Below are 20673 nucleotides of genomic sequence, written 5' to 3'. Positions count from 1 at the left end.
TGTTTTGATTGATGGGTTCTCAGCAGGGTGGAGTCAGGGAGACTTGGGTCTCTAAGGAGTCTCAAACCCAAGAATCGGTTTTTTTAAAGTTCATTCAGTACTGTTATTTGCTAAATGCATTCCGTATCTGCTCCGTGCAGTAATCAGAGGTTTCTAATCTTGACTCTAAATCCCCTAATTTCTAGCCAGGGTCTAGTTGGAATTCTGCGTTACCTCTGCCTAGGGATGAGACTGGGCGGTGGGGTGGTGAGTGAAGCTCCAGTGAGCCAGGAGCCAGCAGTGCCCAGCTTTAGTGTCCCCAGAACCACCTCTGGTGCAGAATCCCGTCTCCCAATTCAGCTGGCCAAGTGTCAGCAAGGGAAGGTAGCAAGCCGGTGGGTGATGCTGGTGAAAACAACCAAGAGGCGGACTTCCGAGGGTTCCTCCGGACTCCCAGGAAAAGCAGTTTTGGAGAGTCGCATGACTTGGCAGTCTTTCCAATCTTTCAAATCAAATACCTTAGACATTAGACAGTTCTTTAGAATTGTTACCTTTAAATTCGGTTCAGTGCTCTTGACGTGGTCCTTGCCACCATTTGCCAACTGCATTCATTTATTGCCTCTCCTTATTGTCACCTGAAGCTTCATGGTGTTTAAAGGCTTTCTCCCTGCTCTTTGAATTCGCTCCAAGGAACGGCGCAGATTTACCAGGAGCACACAGCTGCAATCGTTAGCATCATTCTCAGCACCATTTGTTCTCATAATTGGATGAAGGGAGAAAGCAGTTCGACCATATTCATGCTCATGTTTATTGCTGGTTTTCCTGATCATTTTCGTTTGTTAGTTAAATGTTGATATGTTTTGCACTGCTTGAACAGAAAGGTTGAGTGATATTTTTGTTAATAATAGGAAAGACTTACAGATCACATTTCCTAGGAAAGTCACGAACTTTTGGAGTGGACGTGTGTCTTACTTTATTCCTGAAACGCAGCATGGTGCCTGGGAGAATTCTTCAGTGAGACTACTGAAGTTAGGGCACATGTAAGTTCTTATTCTGTGCTCGTGATTTTACATATTCTCTGTTGTTGTTGTTGTTTGAGACAGGGTTTCTCTGTGTAGCTCTGGCTGTCCTGGAACTCCATTTTGTAGACCAGGCTGGCCTCCAATTCACAGAGATCTGCCCTCCTCTGCCTCCTGAGAGCTGAGATTAAAGGCATGCGCCACCACCGCCCAGCTGATTTTACTTATTTCTAATGCAGATGGGGCAAAGTAGAGAGAGCAGATCGGTTCTAAACTTAGAACTCAGGGGGAAATCTAAATTCTCTGCAGTTTGAAAAAGATATAAAAAACATGTAGCAGGAACTTTTAGAACCAGAGGTAACAGGTACACCATGATGTTTTTGCTGTGTAAAATGCCAACGCAGGGCACACCCTCCCTTTCAGAAACATACAAGTAATCAGCTAACACCCTTACAGTTTAGAAGACTGAAGGAGAGCACCAGCAAGTTCTAAAAGAATGCACATGTTTACATGTTTTTTTTCTTGACTTAACACCACCAGCAGCAGCACCCGACCGTCCTACCTGACCGCATGAGGAAACAGATAATCATTCTTTTTAAACAAATCTGGAGAAGTAGGGATGTCTGTTTTGGGGGCTAGAGTTGAGGGACATAGACAGCCTGATGAGGAAGATGGCCTGCGTAGGGCTGTGGCTCAGCTGTTAGTGGCAACCTGACGTTACAGAAACTCTATAACCTCCAAGACCGAGCTTCCTCTTCTGTAAAATATAGAAACAGTGGGATTTCTATAAGAATTAAAATAAGATGATATGCTGCACTGCAAGGATTGCTCAAACCCAAGGGGTGGAGCCTAGCTTGTAAATATTGTTTCTTGTTTAGTCAGCATTTTTATCTTCTTTGTGTGTGTCTGCCACACATGGAACTTGAACTGCTAGAGTCAGGGTTCCAGGAAGTCGTGAGCTTCCTGACATATGGGCTGGGATCTGAATTTAGAAGTCCATTTAAAAAATTAATAATGTGTACACAAATAATTTTTAAGATCCCCCTTTACTTTTTTGTTTTTGTTTTGATTTGTTTGGAGACAGGGTTTATCTATGTAGACCTGTCTGTCCTGGAACTTGTTGTGTAGACCATGCTGACCTCAAACTCAAGAGATCTGCATGCTTCGAGTGCTGGGATTAAAGGCCTGAGCCACCACACCACACCAGTTTAATCTCTGCATTTGGGGAGGATGATCCATCTCTCAAATTCAGGGCTGCTCTTGTCTATTGAGATCCTGTCTCAAAAAGAAATAAACAACCAAACTAAATAAATGTTCTGTTTTTAAATATTTAAAGGCTGTATTATGTGACTATGTACATGTGTCTGGTACCCACAGAGGCCAGAGAGAGTGCAGGGTCCTTTGGAGCTAGAGTTACAGGTGGTTGTGAGCTGCCTGGTGTGAATGTTGGGATCCAAACTGGAGCTCTCTGCAAGAGCAGCAAGTCCTCTTAGGCACCGAGCCACCTCTCCTGTCCAGTAAGGGTTATTTTTAAGATAAAAAGTGTTCAGGGAAAAAATTCTTCAAGATAATGTGGCACTAGAAATAGAATTATTTTAATGTGGTCAAAAGTTTTTCTGATGTATAGACTCAAGTTCCTTTAAAAACATCAGAAAATTCATACATCTTTTCTTGTAATATCTTTGTAAAAACAATAAATATAATAGATTTAATCGAAATGCATGCCAAATTAATACTCGGTTAATTACATTTAATACTTCAAGAAAGGTGATTTACTTTAATAGGTATAGTAATAAGGGCGGCGGGGCTGCCTCCCTGGCACCCCGGCTGCCTGCTCGGCTTATGCCCCGAAATAACAACACACAAACTGTATTCATTTAAACACTGCTTGGCCCTTTAGCTCTAGCACTTACAGGCTAATTCTCACATCCCGATCAACCCATCTCTAATAATCTGTGAGAACCGGTCTTAGCGGGAAGATTCTAGCCTAGTCCATCCTGGGTCAGAGCTTCATGGCGTGTGTCTGCCCAGGAGCGGGGCATGGCGTCTCTCTGAGGCGTCTGCCCCCGAAAGGAGAGCTGTGGAGTTTGAGCTCACTTCCTCTTCCTCCCAGTGTTCTGTTCTGTTTACGCCTCCCACCTATCTTCTAACCAATAAAATGGGCCAAGGCAGTTCCTTTATTAGCCAATGACCTTCCTCCATCAAATAGGCATGAAATAACTGGTAGGTTATTGTTGTATTTCTCTAAAAATCTATTTTACACGACAGCCAAGACTACATAGACCCTGTGTCAGAAAACCACATAACATGAATCCCAGCCATTAGAGCTCTGCCCTTCCCATTACTCGTCGTGTAAGTTCCAAATGCATTTTCGAAGGATCCAAATTCAGAGTGTGTACCTGCTTAGAGTGCATTAGACTGGGGAAATTTTGTTTTCTACCAATCCTCAGAGGTTTTTGACCCTTGCATTACATTTTTTCCATTAGCTTTGTTGAAGTACAGTTGACTAATAAAAATTGTACATGATTGATTCACACGTCTGTGATTCCAGCTCTTGGAAGAGGGAGGCTGAAGGAACTGAAATTCAAGGTCATCCTTGGCTACATAGTAAATTTGAAATTCATCTGGGCTGCTTGACACCCTGACCAAAAAAGAAATCTACAAACAACAAAAAATAGCAACAAAAACCACCCAACAACAAAACCCTACCACCAGGGTCAGGGAGACAACTTTGAAGGTAAAAGCATCTCCCACCAAACATGACAATCTGAGTCAGAGCCCTGGTGCCTTCATGGCTGAATGAGAACTTGTTCCCTGAAGTTATTCTTTAACTTTAACACATGTACCATGGAATGCATAAACCTACCCACATATGCATATACTCCATAAAAGTAAGTGAAAATATTAAAAATTCAAAATTAAATATACAACAATGTCTTATATGATACACACACATACATGGTGATTTCACAATCCATTTAATTAATTTGTCCATCACCTCATATGCGTGCCTATTTTTGTTTGTAATACAAACAAGTTTTTTTAAAAAAAGATTTATTTATTATGTACACAGTGTTCAGCCTCCATGTATGCCTGCCGGCCAGAAGAGGACACCAGTACTCATTACAGATGGTTGTGAGCCACCATGTGGTTGCTGGGAATTAAACTCAGGACCTACAGAAGAGCAGCCAGTGCTCTTAACCTCTGAGCCATCTCTCCAGCCCTACAAACAAGTTTTTATTTCTTAACACATGTACAGTACAGTATAGCATTTTATAGTATAGTAATTACTGTGTGTGTGTGTGTGTGTGTGTGTGTGTGTGTTCACATTTGTGGGTGCCCTGAGAGACCAGAAGAGGACATTAGATCCCCTGGAGCTGTGGTTACCTGTGGCTGTGAGCTGCCCAGAGTAGATGCTGGGAACCAAACTTGAGTCATCTGACAGAACAGCAAGCACTCTTAACTCCTAAACTATCTCCACAGCCCTGTAAAAATGCTTACTATCGGCACTGTGCTGCATTTAGTGTGGAGATATTCCAAATCAGTTCTTTCCTGAGCCCCCAAAGCAAAGGCCTCGTAGTGAGCGTCCTTTGGCTGTCCTCTGTTTGTTTTCAATCCTGCAGTCTATGGCTCTTCCCCCTGGCCCCAATTCCTAGCAATAGAACTCATGACCCCTTCTTAGCCTGCAGTGATGTTTATGAGTCTTTCATAGTAGTTCACAGTGTCAGTCAGAGTCTACCCACTTGCCTGCTCTATTAGTTTGATGTTGTTGTGGAATAAATTATTACAAAAATAGCTAAAAATACTTAACACATTACACATTTGTTTGAATTATGACAGTCTCATAAAATCAATGTAGTTTTTTTTTTTTGGTTGTTGTTGTTTTACTCTTTCTCTTTGAAGGCATGCCACCCATTTCTCAAATAAATACAAAGAGATTTATTCTTACTTATGAATGCCTGAACTTAGCTTGGCTTGTTTCTAGCCAACTATTCTTAAGTTAAATTATGCTGTTTACCCTTTGCCTCTGGGCTTTTACCTTCCTCTAGTCTATATACCTTTCTTTCCTTCCTACTCTGTGGCTGATTGTGTGGCTGGGTGACTGGCTCCTGGCACCCTCCTCTCCTTCTCCTTTTTTGGCTCCTTCTTCTCCTCCTCTCTGCCTAGCAGCCCCCCTGTTTCTCTCTCCTGACTTGCTATTGGCTGCTCAGCTCTTTATTAGAACAATCAGGTGTTTTAGACAGGCAAAATAGTGCAGCTTTACAGAATTAAAGAAATGCAACATAAAAGAATGCAACACATTTTTGCATCCTTAAGAAAATTTTTCACAGCATAACCAAATGTAACACGTCTTAAACAAATATTCCACAGCAATTCTATACTCAAATCAAGTTTCCATTGCAGTGTGCAGTGTGTCTACTAGTGAGGGATTTTTTCATAATTATATAACTTGAAGTGGAAAGAGCTATTTTTAATCCAGCACTTTTGAAGTGGGAAGATAGACCTTTATTCTAGATCTTTTGAGATGGAAGATCCACCTTTAATCTGGGCTATACCTTCAGCTGGCAGCCCATATAAAGGACACGGAAGAAGGAAGCTTGTTCTCTTAGCCTGCCTGCTTTCTCTTTCATGGGCAATCCATTCTTCCACTGGCTCTAGCACCTGCTTCTTTGGGACTCCAGTCTATACTGAAGACCAGCTCAGACATCCAGCCCCACAGACTAAAAAACTACTAGACACTTGGATTTTGTGTTGGTACACAGTCATTTTTGGACTAACTGGATCAAAGCCTGTAAGCCATTCTAGTAAATCCCCTTTACACACACACATACACACACACACACACACACACACACACACACACAGTACACACTCCCCCACTCTATCAGATCTGTTCTTCGAGAGAACCCTGACCAATACAGAAAGTAACTGTCCTATAGAATTTACTGGTAAAGTATGATATTTTTGTGTTGGATCTTGCTTATAAACATCTCAGTGTTTTTGTGTTTTATTTTATTTAAAAGGAACTTGTTATTGTATGAATGTGTAATGTGTGTTTGTGGGAGACTGAGCCACAGAATGCGTGAGGAGGTCAGCAGACAGCGTTGTGGGGTGGGTTCTCTCCTTCCACCTTTATGTAGGTTCCAGGATATAACTCGGGTCCCTGGGCTAACGCATCCAACACTTTAACCCCTGTACTATCCCCAGGCTAATGCATGGAGCATCTTTACCCATGAACTATCTCACTGGCACCTTGTTCTCCCTTTAAATGATCCAAGCTGTTACTGTGGTTTTGAATGGCTTTGCCCCTTGACTGGCAGCCGTCAGATCTTTGCCCTGTACCTCTCTGTAGCTGCAGCCACCTCAGATAGAGCAGAGACTGGAGCTGGATTAAGGGCCATTACTGCTGCCAGAAGGTGGCTTTGGATCCTGGGAGCTGGACTCACAGGCATTTGTGATCCACACAGTGTGGGTGCTGGAACCAGAGTTCTACCCTGATAGAGCAGCATGCACTCTTAACTACTAAGCCATCTCTCCAGCCCCCAAACATCTTATTTTCCTGAGCAAGGTCTCTCACTGAGGCTGGAGCTTGATGTTTTGACTATACAGATCAACTAATGAGATCCTCCTGCCTCCCCATCCCAATGCTGGGTGTTAGGAATGTGCTACCATGCCTAGTTTTTCTGTGGGTTCCAGAGATCCAAACTTGTTCTCCTGCTTGCTCAACAAGTGCATTTCCCACAGAGCCATATTCTAGCCCCAAGATGCACTCATCTGATGCTCACAAGTTGAAGGTGACCGCAGGCTAATACTAAAAGAGCCTTTATTTTCTGTAACCATGCCATTCCGTTTCTGTAAGAGCAGAGAACTTTGTACAGTTAAGACACTGTGATTCATAGCACAGAGTGGCCTCTAATCTGGCCGAGGTGTTTCAGGTAGCATCCGCTGAGGATATGTGGTATGACCAGAGGTGCAGTACAAAGTTGTGAGTTGTGTGTGCAGAATGAAGGCTTCGGTGAAGCCACACGATACAACCCAGATAACACTGTCAGGCTCATCTTAGAATCAGGTGTTTGATTTTTGATAATGGTCTGGTTATTAAGTGTTCAGAAACCTTTGGCTATCTCCATACATTTTGTGACATTCATTTGTAGTTGAGAACCACAGTTGAGAAGTCTGAGTTTAAGTCTCCCTGTCTGTTTTGGTGGGATGGACAGCACAAGGCAGTAGAGTTGTCCTTAGGAAACAATTGAAGAGGGAGTGAGACTCCAAGTGTTGTGGCCTGTCAGTGCAGGACCGGGCATCTTCCTACCTGGGAGGAGAGCAGCTTCCACAGCTGCAGCCCAGGTGACAGGTGACCTTTTAAAGTAGCTGTGGACAGTTTCGCCTGTCTGAATATCGAGCTCAAGACCCTTGGCTCCGTGTTCTCAATCAAATGATGATCTACATCAGGAGTCGATTGCCAACCTTCTCTCCCTTGTTAGTCATTGGCCCAGGAAGCACATAACAGGATTTTAATCTCAGGAAGCTGGCAGCTCTGGAAACAGCAGGAATCTCTGTGGCTGCAGGGTTTGTGTGTGGGTCAGTCAGACTGGAGCTGTCTCTGCTTGGCTCCTGCTGAAGCAGCCAGGAATTGCTGCCTGTGATGTAAACCCCTGCTGCCAGCAAAATGGGACACTCTCAGGATCAGAAGACACCTTGTATGTTGCTCCCCGCCCCATCCTCCCCCACTCCCTCGCTCTCTCCCAATCCCTTGCTCTCCCCTCTCCCCCGCCCCCCAGGTCCTCTGGAAGAGCAGCCAGGGCTCTTAACCACTGAACCATCTCTCCAGCCTCAGACATGCTGTTTTGATGATAGATCACACATCCCCTTTCCCTTCTCCTCCAGTTCATTGCTCAGGCACTTTCCCCTCCTTTCCTTCTCTTTCCTAGTGGTCTTCAGCAGGCTTGTCATCTTGAATTCCACCTCTCTGAGGATGAACCTAGTTTGTCCCTAGTCTCTCTCTGTGCTCTTACCTGGACTAGTAGGTCGTTCTTCAGTGACAGTGTCCTGATGGGGAGGTGCCAGGAGATAAGAGAGAGGGAGAAGACAGGCGATAGAGAATATAAAATCTGGGGTTGGGAGGCCTTGTACAAACTGTGTCTTCTGCCAAGCAAATTTGTTAAGAAGTAGGGCCTCTCATATACTGTTAGCAGGAGGGAAATGGCCACTCTCAGTAGAGAGCTAAATCACACAATGATGGCAAAGAGAACACGGAATACCTCAGTCACAGCTGTCTTCGGGGCGATAATCACAGCACAGGGGGAAGAGTCAGCTCCCAGAAGCTGCAGCTTTGACATCATTGACACCTCCAAGGCACTGGCTCCAGCCTCAGGTGGCCCTTGCCAAGTCTGTTTCTGGACACGGACACAGAAATAAATTTCCCTTTGTCCTTCCATCCAGGCCTCTGAGAAAGTCTCGGGTTGATCTGGCTCCCCACAGTGTCCTGCATAGCAGCTCTGGTACATTTCTCTTGAACTATTTCTGACATTAGGTAATGGCAATCCTGTTCCTTCTGTTTGCTGAGTCTCCCTGGACTTTGTCCTCAGCTCCTACCTTCCATTCTGCACATCGGCAGAACCTGTAGATCACCTGAGCCTTCTCTCCAGCACTTATGATGTGTCTCTTTTGAAACAGAGTTTCTTGTAGCCCAGGCTGGTCTTGAACTTGTGATCATCCTGCTTCTGTCACTTGCGGGCTTGGATTAGCATTGCATTCTGTAAGGGAGCATTTGGTAGTGATCAGATGGATGATTTCAGCATCCAGACTGTGTCTGCCACTTTAAAAAATTAATTAGTAAATGGTTAAAAGGTTTTGGCTTTAATGTATTTGAAATTTTAACAAAGCAACTATTATTCACTCTGTCTACTATGATTTTATGGAAACTTGAACATTTTACAACCCATTAATAAGCAGCAACAATAACATAATAAAGAAAAGGAATTGAGGGAGGGAGGAGGAATAGAGAGGAGGAAAGAAGAGATGAAGAAAGAAAGGGAAGAGGGGAAGGGAGGGAACTGAAGTTTCCAGTGGTTGTGAGTCACCATGTGGGGGCTGGAAGCCCGACCCAGGTCCTCTGCAAGGGCAGCAAGTGCGCTTAACTCCTGCACATACTACTGCATGGGTGGCTACGACCCATGGCCCTGCACATACTACTTCATGGGTGGCTTCAACCCATGCCCCTGCACATACTACTGCATGGGTAACTACGACCCACGCCCAACTTTTTATGTGAATGCTGGGGACCTGAACTTAGGTCACTGTGTTTCTGCAGCAAGCATGCTTACCCACTGAGCCATCTCTTTTACACCTTAGTTTCTTCATGTGTGGGGCAGAAAAAGTAATATTGTCGTGGTGGTTGTTATGACCACACTAAGAAAACTTCTAGGAAAAAAAAAAACACCCTGTACTACATTGCACCAAACCTCAGACACTGGTGACAAAGTGAGTTGTTATTTTAAATAACATTAAAGAAGAAACACTCAAAGAAAGGCACATCCCCATCTTATCCTTTAACACAAGACTTCTTAATCTTTTTTCTACTATGATGCTTTTTTACCCAAGACATTTTGAAAGATTTATTATATGTATGTATGTGTATGTATGTGTATATATATATATATATATATATATATATATATATATAGAGAGAGAGAGAGAGAGAGAGAGAATGTTCTGTTTGCATGCATAGGGCATCAGATCTCATTATAGATAGTTGTCAGCCACTATGTGGTTGCTGGGAATTGAATCCAGGACCTCTGGAAGAACAGCCAGTGCTCTTCTGAACATCACTCCAGCCCCTACCCAAGACGTGTATATGTGACCCTGGACATACAGGTGTATAGAATGGGCATACAAACTCAACACTTACTGACAGTAAATCACAAAGAAACTTATTTTAAAGCAATTCTTTGATATTTCTACCATTAAAAATGAAAGACAATTTTCATATGAATGGGGTGGATGTACTTGTCCATCTTAATACAATTCAATTAAAAAAGACTATCCTAAAAAAAAAAAAAGAAGTTGATGCTGACATGCTGGGCAACGATGGCAGGAAAATACTAAAGTCTTTGTTTTCCTACAATTAAGCCGTTTTATTTTCTACAAGTAGAAAACTTCATACAAAAGTAAAACACTGCAGTTTCCATGCCATAGGTTTCCCACCTACGCTGAGCTACTTAGGCAACATTTGTTTGAATTGCCTGGCGTGGTGGCGTTTGCAGTGCCAAGCATACATGCTGTGTGCTCAGAACCAAGGCTGCAGTGAGGTCCTGTGATGATGCAACACGGGCGAGCTCGGCCAGGGCATCGTGGATTTGTGACACTGCTGGTTGGACCCGGTTTGGGTTTGGGCTGTTGAGAAACTTTCTACTGTCACCAAACTTCTCCCAGACTCCATATTGAGTTACATTGCCTCATATGGGTCATGGGCCACAGTCTAAGCTTCGGTTTAGAATATAGTTGATATGTTTGAAAGAGATTTTAAGAGGGTTTATTTGGGAAGATTTATTATTATTATCCATCCTTGTGAACACATGGAGGAAGATAAAAGAGGCGTAAGTGAAGATTCCCTAGCCAGGCATGGTGACTTGCCTGGGGTTCCAGCTACCAAGGAGGCTGAGGCAGGAATGTTGCTGCTTGATCCTAGGAGTTCAAGGCCAGCACATCCTCCAAATAATAACAATAATAATATTTTATTACCGTTTTAGTTACTTTCTGCTGAAGAATGTTTCTGCTCAGTCTCTGGTGTCTGTGGGCTTTCCATACAATGTTTCTTTGTTATACCACACACTTTGGAGGATGTAGGATTTCTTATGAGTTCTTTATTTCTTTCTTAGTTTGTTTTTAGTATTTGGGGACTGAGCTCAGGGCCTTGTATGTAGTAAGCACATGATGTACCACTGAGCCACTCCAAGCACCTTTCATGTTGTTTGGGAACATTCTTCCCAGCCTCTGACACTTAATTCAGTGTGGCTGGTGCTCACACAGACGCTGTGGCAAGTCCTTCCTCTACCACTTGGCCATGTTTAATTGTAAGAAATCCTGATGTTGTGAGTGAACCTGGGTCCTCTGAGGGAATAGGCAGGAACTAGAGATCTCAGCAGGGCCAGGCCTCTCTCAGTTCAGGCTTTGGTCTGGGACTTCAAAGGGAATAGGCAGGAACCTGGAACCTCTGCAGGTCTCCCAGCATGAGTCTGGGACCTCTGAGGGAGTAGGCAGGTTCTCTGTGGGTCCAGGCGCACAGGAGCCTGGGACCTCTGAGGCAGTAGACCAGAACCAGAAACCTTTCCAGGTCCAACTCCAATCCAGGGACTTCTGCAGGAGGAAATCCAGACCAGGATTTACAGATACAGGTCAAAGCAGGTAACCTAGGCCAAAGTTGCCCTGAGGTAAGGAACTCCACCTTGGGCAACAAATCCCGCAGGAGTGTAACTGAATGAGCCCCTAGGACAGCGAGGGTCTGAGGAAACACGCTCCACTGGGAACAGAAGCCAGGAGCAAATCCAGTCCTGGGACGTGGGCGGAACAGGATTGAGTCAGCGACCAGCTACAGAGTCAACGGTCTCCACCAGAACAGGTACGGGGAGGGGAGTAACCACTGAGTGAGTGAGCCAGAGCTAGAGACTGCTTGGGGGTCCGGACCTTCAAGGGAATAGACCTAAGACAACACCCTGGTGGGTCTGGGCGTCAGTCTAGGACCTCCCAGGAACTAGGCCTGAGCCAGGACCTCTGTCAGTCTGGGCGTGAGTGAACCTGGGTCCTTCTAGGGAATAGGCAGGAACCAGAGATCTCGGTGGGGCCAGGTGTGAGTCTGGGACCTCAGAGAGAGTAGGCCTGAGCCAGGACCTCTGTGGATTTAGGCATTGGTCTGGAACATCAAAGGGAATAGGCAGGAACCTGGAACCTCTGCAGGTCTCCCAGCATGAGTCTGGGACCTCTGAGGAAGTAAGCAGGTCCTCTGTGGGTCCAGGCGCACCCGAGCCTGGGACCTCTGAGGCACTAGACCAGGACCTGAAACCTTTCCAGGTCCAACTCCAATCCAGGGACTTCTGCAGGAGGAAATCCAGACCAGGATTTACAGATACAGGTCAAAGCAGGTAACCTAGGCCAAAGTTGCCCTGAGGTAAGGAACTCCACCTTGGGCAACAAATCCCACTGGAGTGTAACTGAATGAGCCCCTAGGACAGCGAGGGTCTGAGGAAACATGCTCCACTGGGAACAGAAGCCAGGAGCAAATCCAGTCCCAGAAGACAACCCAGTCCCAGGATACTGGGGGATCAGGACTGAGCCAGTGACCAGATTCAGAGTCAGTGATCTCTACCAGAACAGGTTCAACTCCAAGCCAGGGACTTCTACAGGAGGGGATCCAGACCACGATTTACAGAAAGAGATCAAAGCCAGCAGCCTAGGCCAAAGTAGGCCTGAGACAGCAAACTCCAAGGGAGCAGAGCAAAACACAGGAGCGCTGAGCTATCTCCAGGAACAGGAGTAATCAATGGTATAACTAGAACTGTGACACTGACTGTACCACAAGGAACAACCATCTGAGCTTTGGATTCACTGGCACCTAGAAGATTATTCAAGAGAATCTCAGACAGCCCCAACCACACCTATTAGAGGAAAAGATGAATAGAAAAGGTAAGATCACACACTATACCACAAAGAGCAACACCACACCAGTAAAACCTAAAGACCCTACAAAAACAAGAACTGAACAACCCTAAAAACTGACTTCAAGAGAATGTTTGAAACTCTTAAAGATGAAATGAGAAATTCCCTTAAAGAAATGGAGTAAAAGACAAAACAAAAAATTGGAAGATATCAGCAAATCACTTAAAGAAAACCAAGAAAAAGAAATCAAACATATAAAAGAAACTATCCAGGATTTGAAAACTGAAATAGAAACAATAAAGAAAACACAAGCCGAAGGAATTATAGAAACAGAAATCATGAGAAAAAGATCAGGAACCACAGATTCAAGCATGAACAGCAGAATACAAGAGATGAAAGAGAGAATCTCAAGTGCTGAAGATACAATAGAGGAAAAAAACTCATCAGTTAAAGAAAACATTAAATCTAACAAAAGCTTAACCCAAAATATCCATGAAATATGGGACACCATGAAAAGGCCAAAACTTAGAATAATAGGTATAGAAGGAGAAGAAGTTCAACTCAAAGGCACAGAAAATTTATTTAACAAAATCATAGAAGAAAACTTTCCCTACCTAAAGAAAGATATGCCTATGAAGATACAAGAAGCTTACAGAACACCAAATAGATTGGATCAAAAAACAAAAGTCCTCTTGCCACATAATTAATAATCAAAACACTAAACATACAGAGTAAAGAAAGAATACTAAGAGCTGCAAAAGAAAAAGGCCAAGTAACATATAAAGGTAGACCTATCAGAATTACACCTGACTTCTCACTGGAGACAATGAATTTTGCAGGAAAATGAATAGAACTAGAAAACATTATTTTGAGTGAGGTAACCCAGACACAGAAAGACAGTTATCACATGTACTCACTCATAGGTGGTTTTTAAACATAAAGCAAAGAAAACCAGCCTACAAATCACAATCCCAGAGAACTTAGACAACAATGCAGACACTTAGAGAGACTTACATAGATCTAATCTACATGGGGAGTAGAAAGTAGAAAAAGACCAGATCTCCTGAGTAAATTGGAAGCATGGGGACCTTGGGGGAGGGTTGAAGGGGTAAGGGAAAAGGCAGGGAGGGGAGCAGAGAAAAATGTAGAGCTCAATAAATATCAATTAAAAAAAAGAATCCTGATGTCAGAGGTGGTAAACCAAGAACAGATTGACGTGTTCGAAATGCAAACATTGGGCACATGGGCTCTGAGATACTGAGGGTGCCAATGCCAGCAGCTGAACCATATATAAAAGTAGAAACCTGCCCAGGAACCCAACCTTTATCTGTAATAAACAGTTCAGGAAGCCTGCCTGCCTGCCTGCCTGCCTGCCTGCCTGCCTGCCAGCAGACTCCTGGGCAGCTGGATTGCTATCCCTAGTGCTTTATGAGGCTAAATAACAGCTTCTACAGCAGTTAGCAGTAAATAAGAAAATGCTTCCACCAGGTGGAACTCTGTGAGCTGGAGGCCACAAAGGTCTACAAAGCAAGTTCCGGCTAGGCGGTGGTGGCGCAAGCCTTTAATCCCAGCACTCAGGAGGCAGAGACAGGTGAATCTCTGTGAGTTCGAGTCCGACCTGGTCTACAAGAGCTTGTTCTAGGATAGGCTCCAAAGCTACAGCGAACCTTGTCTCGAGGAAAAAAAAGAAAGAAAAGAAAGAAAACAAAGCGAGTTCCAGGAGAGCCTTCCCTTCATCCCACTATACAAAGAAAAAAAAAAGCGAGTTCCAGGAGAGCCTTCCCTTCATCCCACTATACAAAGAAAAAAAAACAAAGCGAGTTCCAGGAGAGCCTTCCCTTCATCCCACTATACAAAGAAAAAAAAACAAAGCGAGTTCCAGGAGAGCCTTCCCTTCATCCCACTATACAAAGAAAAAAAAAACAAAGCGAGTTCCAGGAGAGCCTTCCCTTCATCCCACTATACAAAGAAAAAAAAACAAAGCGAGTTCCAGGAGAGCCTTCCCTTCATCCCACTATACAAAGAAAAAAAACAAAGCGAGTTCCAGGAGAGCCTTCCCTTCATCCCACTATACAAAGAAAAAAAACAAAGCGAGTTCCAGGAGAGCCTTCCCTTCATCCCACTATACAAAGTTTCCTTTCCTCTGCCTTTGAGTCTCCATCGATTGGTGCTGACTGAATTCTTTGCCATAACATTCTGTGAATATAGAGCTTTTTTTGTTTCGTTTTTTTGTCTTTTTTTTTTTTTTCGAGACAGGGTTTCTTTGTAGCTTTGGAGCCTGTCCTGGAACTAGCTCTGTAGACCAGGCTGGCCTCGAACTCACAGAGATACGCCTGCCTCTGCCTCCCGAGTGCTGGGATTAAAGGCGTGCGCCACCACTACCCAGCTAGAGACTTTTTTTTCCTCCCTTGATTGGTCTTTATTTCCACTGTTTGTAGGGTGAGCTGACATAAAATCTTTCATTCTTTCTTTCCTTTTTCCTTTCCTTTTATTTTATTTTTTTCAAGGCAGGGTTTTACTATTTAGCTTTGGCTGTCCTGGCTGGAACTCTCACTGTGTAGAGGCTGGCCTCAAACTCACAGAATCTGCCTGCCTCTGCCTCCCGAGTGTTGGAATTAAAGGTATGTGCCACTATGTCTGGCTGATTGATTGACTGATTTATTTATTTATTTATTTATTTTTATAACTTCTGAGGAACTAACTGTTCAGGCTATTTTAATAAACTTCTCTGGAGAGATGGCTGCTTCAGCTATGACTCCCCTCCGTGAATAGTTTTTCTATTAACATGAATAAATGGTAGGAATATTGTGTTTCCACGTTTACCTACCCCTTTCTTCTTCCTTGTCTCTCTCTGTTTTCTTTGAAGTTCTAGAGGCCACATCTGACTCATCAACCACCAAAGGGAGCCTGTTCCAAATTCTCTGCCTTGGAAGCCTCATCCTGTGAGGCAGAATGGTGTTCCCTACAGGGACCCTGTCCTCCTTGCTGCTGCTGGTTGCCATCACAGGTAGGCAAGCATTGCCTGGAGACATTGTTTCCTGGGAGAGCTGTAAAAGCCGATTCCTGTGGCTCTGGCTCCTGTGGCCAGGGCCAGGCATTAAATATAATTTTGCTTGAATTCACTTGCTGCCAGACAGGACACATGTCCTTCAGGGAAGTATAGCACATCTGATCACGTGGGTGAGGGAGAACCTTCTGGCTCTTCATAGACATTACGGGGGAGGGCTGGAGAGATGGCTCAGAGGTTAAGAACACTGACTGTTTTTCCAGAGGTCCTGAGTTCAATTCCCAGCAACCACATAATGGCTCAATAACCATCTGTAATGAGATCTGGTGCCCTTCTCTGGCATAGAGGTGTACATGCAGGAGGAACATTGTATACATAATAAATAAATCTTAAAAAAAAAGTTACGGGGGAGATGCAATGGTAGCCATTGTGTGTTTGAGAGGTTGGGAGTTGCCTCACCCCTGCTTCACCCCATCCTCTCTTGATCTTCGTAAGAGGGCCGTTTTGTTGTGTTCAGCTATGGTAAATCAGGGTTTTCTCCATGTCTGAGATCTAGCTTTTCTCTAAAAAATAAAAGACCAAAAATATTCTTGTGATTTAAAGGCTAGATTTGTGTTGGAGAAAACACCACCTCAGCTTCATGTGCTGCTTTTTGAATTAGAAAAGGAACACGTGCAGTGTATCTCATTCTCAATCCATCAGATGAAAGAGTCTTTCCATAAGAGCTGATGTTTGGCATTGTGTTGTATTTAACACTCATTTATCGTGCACAAGTATCATGGCATGTGTAGGGAGGCAAGTTTGTAGGGGTCAGTTTTCTTCTCCTACCATGTGGGTTCAGGTTATCAGTCTTGGCAGCACGTGCTCTTACCCACTGAGCAATCTTCTTGGCTCTGGCATTGTGTGATGAGACTCCCAAGCTATCTACCATGCTAACATTGTACTACTGACATTGCTCTAGTAAAAATCTATTCCCAGTGATCTGTGTACAGATAGCATAAAGGTGGTTCCCGTGCATTATTTATTTCCATATGTTCCCTGTTAGAAACAATGTCTGACAGTCCTCTTGTAACTAAACATTTATTAAAATAAATTTCAATGATGAGCCCTTGCTAGAAAGGAAATCCCGTGCTGCTAAGGTTTGCTTCTATTGTTTTGTCATGGAAACTAACCGACCACACACACCATGCAGTACATGCCAGTACATGCTTGCTGTAGTGACTCTGTAGAGAGACTGAGAGTTTCTTTTTGAAAGTCTGACTAGTAGAATAAAACAAGGCATCGTGGCTCACGCCTTTAATCCCAGCACTTGGGGAGCAGAGGCAGATGGATCTCTGTGAGTTCCAGGTTAGCTAGGACTATATAATGAGATCCTTCTCAAAACAAACAAACAAAAACTTGATTTTAGGCTGAGTTTTCCTGTCCCAACTGTTGCCAAATAACTGGCAGCTGCTTCCCGACTAACTGACTCAGAGACTTAATATTAATTGTAAATGTTCAGCCAATAGCCCAGGCTTATTACTAGCTAACTCTTACATTTAAATTAACCCATATTTCTTATCTATGCTTTATCACATGGATCATGGCTGGTTACCTCATTTTCTACAAGTCCTGTTTCCTCGGTGGCTGGCTGGCGTCTCTTCTGACTCTGTCTTTCTTCCTCCCATAATTCTCCTAGTTTGACTTTCCCAAATATAATTCTTACCTGGCTACTGGCCAATCAGCTCTTTATTAAAGCAACCTGAGTGACAAGTCTTCACATGGTGTAAAGGACTATTCCAAAGTACTTGATTATAGATATGTACTGAGGAGAAATGACATTTATCTGATCTATCATCAGATAGCTTGTGAGATTAAAAAATAATTAACAACACCAACAAAACAAAGATGCAGTACTTTTCTGTTACTTCTGTGATGATTTTTTATACAAGGCCTATTGTGAGTTACAGAAACAGGAGACACAAGCAGAGAAGAACGGAATCATATGAAGAGGCAGAATGCACAGGTGAAAAGGCACATGAATAGTTGGAACAATATATGTGGATAGAAAGGTAGAGGAACAGAGGGATGGGTGGATAAGAGAAAGAACAGAGGACTACATGGCAAGTGGGTAGGTGGGTGAGTGAGTGAAAAATGGATGAACCAGTGGAAAGACAGTGACTGTGTGGATGAGAAGTGTGGCGGATGGTTGCATAGCCAGGGTTGGAGGAGCCTCTGGGTTTTAGAGTGGTTTCCCTGGAATGTGCATATACATATATACATACATACTTACATACATACACCCACGTGTGTGTGATTTTATACGTATATATTATATATACACATTACGTTTTTAATGCAAAACAATAGGCTTTGGACCAGCAAGATGGCTCAGCAGGTTGAGGGGGAACTTGCTGTCAAACCCAATAACCTAGTCAGTTTATTCCCTGAGACCTACATGGTAGAAAGAAAGAGCCAACTCCCATAAGTTGTCTTCTGACCTTCATGGTCCATGTGTGTGCATGCACACACAAAAGCAAATAAATATAAAGCCTTTTTAAAGAAAGGCTTCACTGTGGCATTCCATACCCGTGCCTCATTGTTGTAGCCCTGTTTCCTCTCCCTCCCTCCTCCCTCCAAGTTGTGCTTTTCCTTTTTCATAAACAATTTATTTTATTTGTATGTGCATTGGTGTTTTGTCTGGATGTACGTCTTGTTAGGGTGTTAGATCTTGGAGTTACAGACAGTTGTTAGCTGCCGTGTGGATGCTGGAATTGGACCCGGCTCCTCTGGAAGAGCAGTGCCACCTCTCCAGCCCACGCTTTTCCTTTCATGTCACATATATGTTTATACATGTGAACCTAGGGGAAGCATGATGGCCTGCCAGCCTTCCCTGCATTATCCTCTGCTGCCCCTCCTTTCAGAACCTTCCTCTTCCTCTAGTTTCCCTTCTACTTTCATGGTATGCGTGTGTGCAAATATGTACATGCATGTCATAGGTCCTTAAATCTAGATTCTGCATATGAACTCCGGTTCTGCTTGGTTTCTTGAGACCAGGTCCCATGTAGTTTACCCATCCTGGCCTCTAGCTCTCAAGAATGACCTCGAACTCCTGAACCTCCTGTCTCCATCTCCAAAGTGCTGGCATTACAGGTGTACTATACAGCTTGGATATTTTCTCCAACATTTATTGGCCATTTGTGTTTCTTCTTTTGAAGTTTGTCTGCTTATTAATCTGCCTTTTGGTGTTGAGTGTTGGCCCCTCTCTGGTCTTCAGGTGGCAGGTGCCAGCAGTGCAGTGCGGGGAGGACTTATTCCAACGCCATCATTTCACCTAACCTGGAAACTATTAGAATCATGCGGGCGTCTCAAACCTTCTCCACGGGAGACTGCACGGCTGCTTGCTGTGACCTGCCCAGCTGTGACCTGGCCTGGTGGTTTGAGGGCAGCTGCTACCTGGTGAACTGCGTGCACCCGGAGAACTGCGAGCCCAGGACGACAGGCCCCATCCGGTCTTACCTCACTTTTGTTCACAGACCTGTCCAGAAGCCCGAGCAGCTGCTGGACTACGGAGACATGATGCTGGGCAGGGGTTCCCCCTCCGGAGCTTGGGGAGACTCCCTTGAAGATCTCAGGAAGGACTTGCCCTTTCTAGGCAAAGACGGGGGTCCGGGTCCGGAGGAGACTGCCGAGTACCCAGATGACTACAAAGAACTGGAGCGGGGCCTCCTGCAATCCTCCAGCCAACAGGACCCCAGAGGCAGCATCGAGTACCCCGACTGGAGCCTGCTGCCCGGCAGCGAAGGAGGTTTCAATGTCTCATCTGTAGGAGACAGCTCAGCTACTTCCTCAGAGAGGCTGCAGGACCCCACACCCCAGTCACTGGACCAGCAGCAGCTGGAGGCCCTGAATGAGTCCACTTGGCCCCCTACCCCGGGGTACTCGGCAGTGAGCAGCGTGTGGCCCCCCTCTGTAACCACTTTACCTGCAGGAGAGGAGATGGAGAGAGAGCCTTTACAGCTCCAAATACAACCGAGTAATAGCTCTGGAAAAGAGGTGGGTGTGCTCGAGACGTGCTGGGGTGGGCAAGGGAAGAAACACAAGGCTAAGTAAGCTCTGCCAGACTCCTTTAGGCTAGAGGAAGCCGAGGATGAACGCCAGAGGCTAACGGGAAACAAATCAGCACTCTTTTGCGGTGCTTTCTTTCCTAAGTAGGCAGTTTGAAAAGAACAAAGATTCCCTTTCTACCTAAAAGCCCGTCTCCCTACAGATCCTCTATGGCTGGTTAATGTTAGTGACGACTTAGGCCCTGGAACCAGCATGTATGTGTACACACACACACACACACACACACACACACACACACACACACAGGCTTTAAAATTTTCCCATAGTAGACAGATGTGAAGTTTTACTCCACCATAGTTAGCCCCACCAGTCAGGTGACTAGGAAGGTGCTGGACACAGTGAAGCTGGTGGGTAGAAAGAGACCATACACCTTCCATGAAAACCCCTGGTGGTAGGAGAACGAGGGTCCCATCCCAAGTAGTCTCCACTACCCAGGAGGAGAAGGCAAGAGGCCCAGGAGTGAAGGGGTCAAGGCCCCTTTATGTACTAAGATCCAATGTCAGAAAAGAAAGACAAATGGGGGTATGACTGGGGCGGGGGGTGGGGGGACATTTGTTCACAGGACCCTGGGATGAATCTCCACCACTTTAACAAGTGCCTAGGGAGGGAGTAGGGGAGGGGCAAGAATTGCTGGGAGTGAAGAGATGGAATGAAATCCTGTGAGGTCAGAACTGATGGAGAACTCAGTGGCCGCATGGTTGAGAGAGAGAATGTAAGAATCTGGGCGTTTGATGGAGATCTGAAGGTAGTTAGAAGGAAGGGATTGGAGGACGTGGAACACTTTCAGGATTCCTATTTTTATTTACCTGATTATTTTCAGGCAGGGGCTCTGGCTGTGAACTCACAAAGATTTACCTGCCTCTGCCTCCTGAGCCCTGGGATCGCCAGGTTCTACTGTTCTATGCT

At 44.6% G+C, this 20673-nt stretch overlaps 1 protein-coding gene across 6 annotated transcripts in view; it reads left to right on the top strand.

Annotated features, from left to right (window-relative positions):
* Window positions 1–20673, top strand: part of Kiaa0319 (KIAA0319 ortholog) — a 53604-nt gene that overhangs the window by 178 nt on the left and 32753 nt on the right. For 2 of the 6 annotated variants that reach the window (XM_041632842.1, XM_041632836.1), the window contains exons 2-4: window positions 915–1019; window positions 15520–15660; window positions 18917–19695. In XM_041632842.1, the coding sequence (XP_041488776.1) occupies window positions 15606–15660; window positions 18917–19695 (834 nt within the window). In that variant the 5' untranslated portion in view covers window positions 915–1019; window positions 15520–15605. Of the gene's footprint in view, window positions 1–887; window positions 1020–15519; window positions 15661–18916; window positions 19696–20673 lie in introns of all 6 variants that reach the window. The other 4 variants (XM_041632838.1, XM_041632840.1, XM_041632841.1 and 1 more) reach the window with 4 other exon arrangements.

This window comes from Microtus oregoni, unplaced genomic scaffold (genome assembly GCF_018167655.1).
Source record: "Microtus oregoni isolate MIOR12 unplaced genomic scaffold, Mior012 000042F_ref0000377, whole genome shotgun sequence".
Taxonomy (NCBI): Eukaryota; Metazoa; Chordata; class Mammalia; order Rodentia; family Cricetidae; genus Microtus; species Microtus oregoni.
This window is presented reverse-complemented; position numbering and strand designations above follow the sequence as displayed.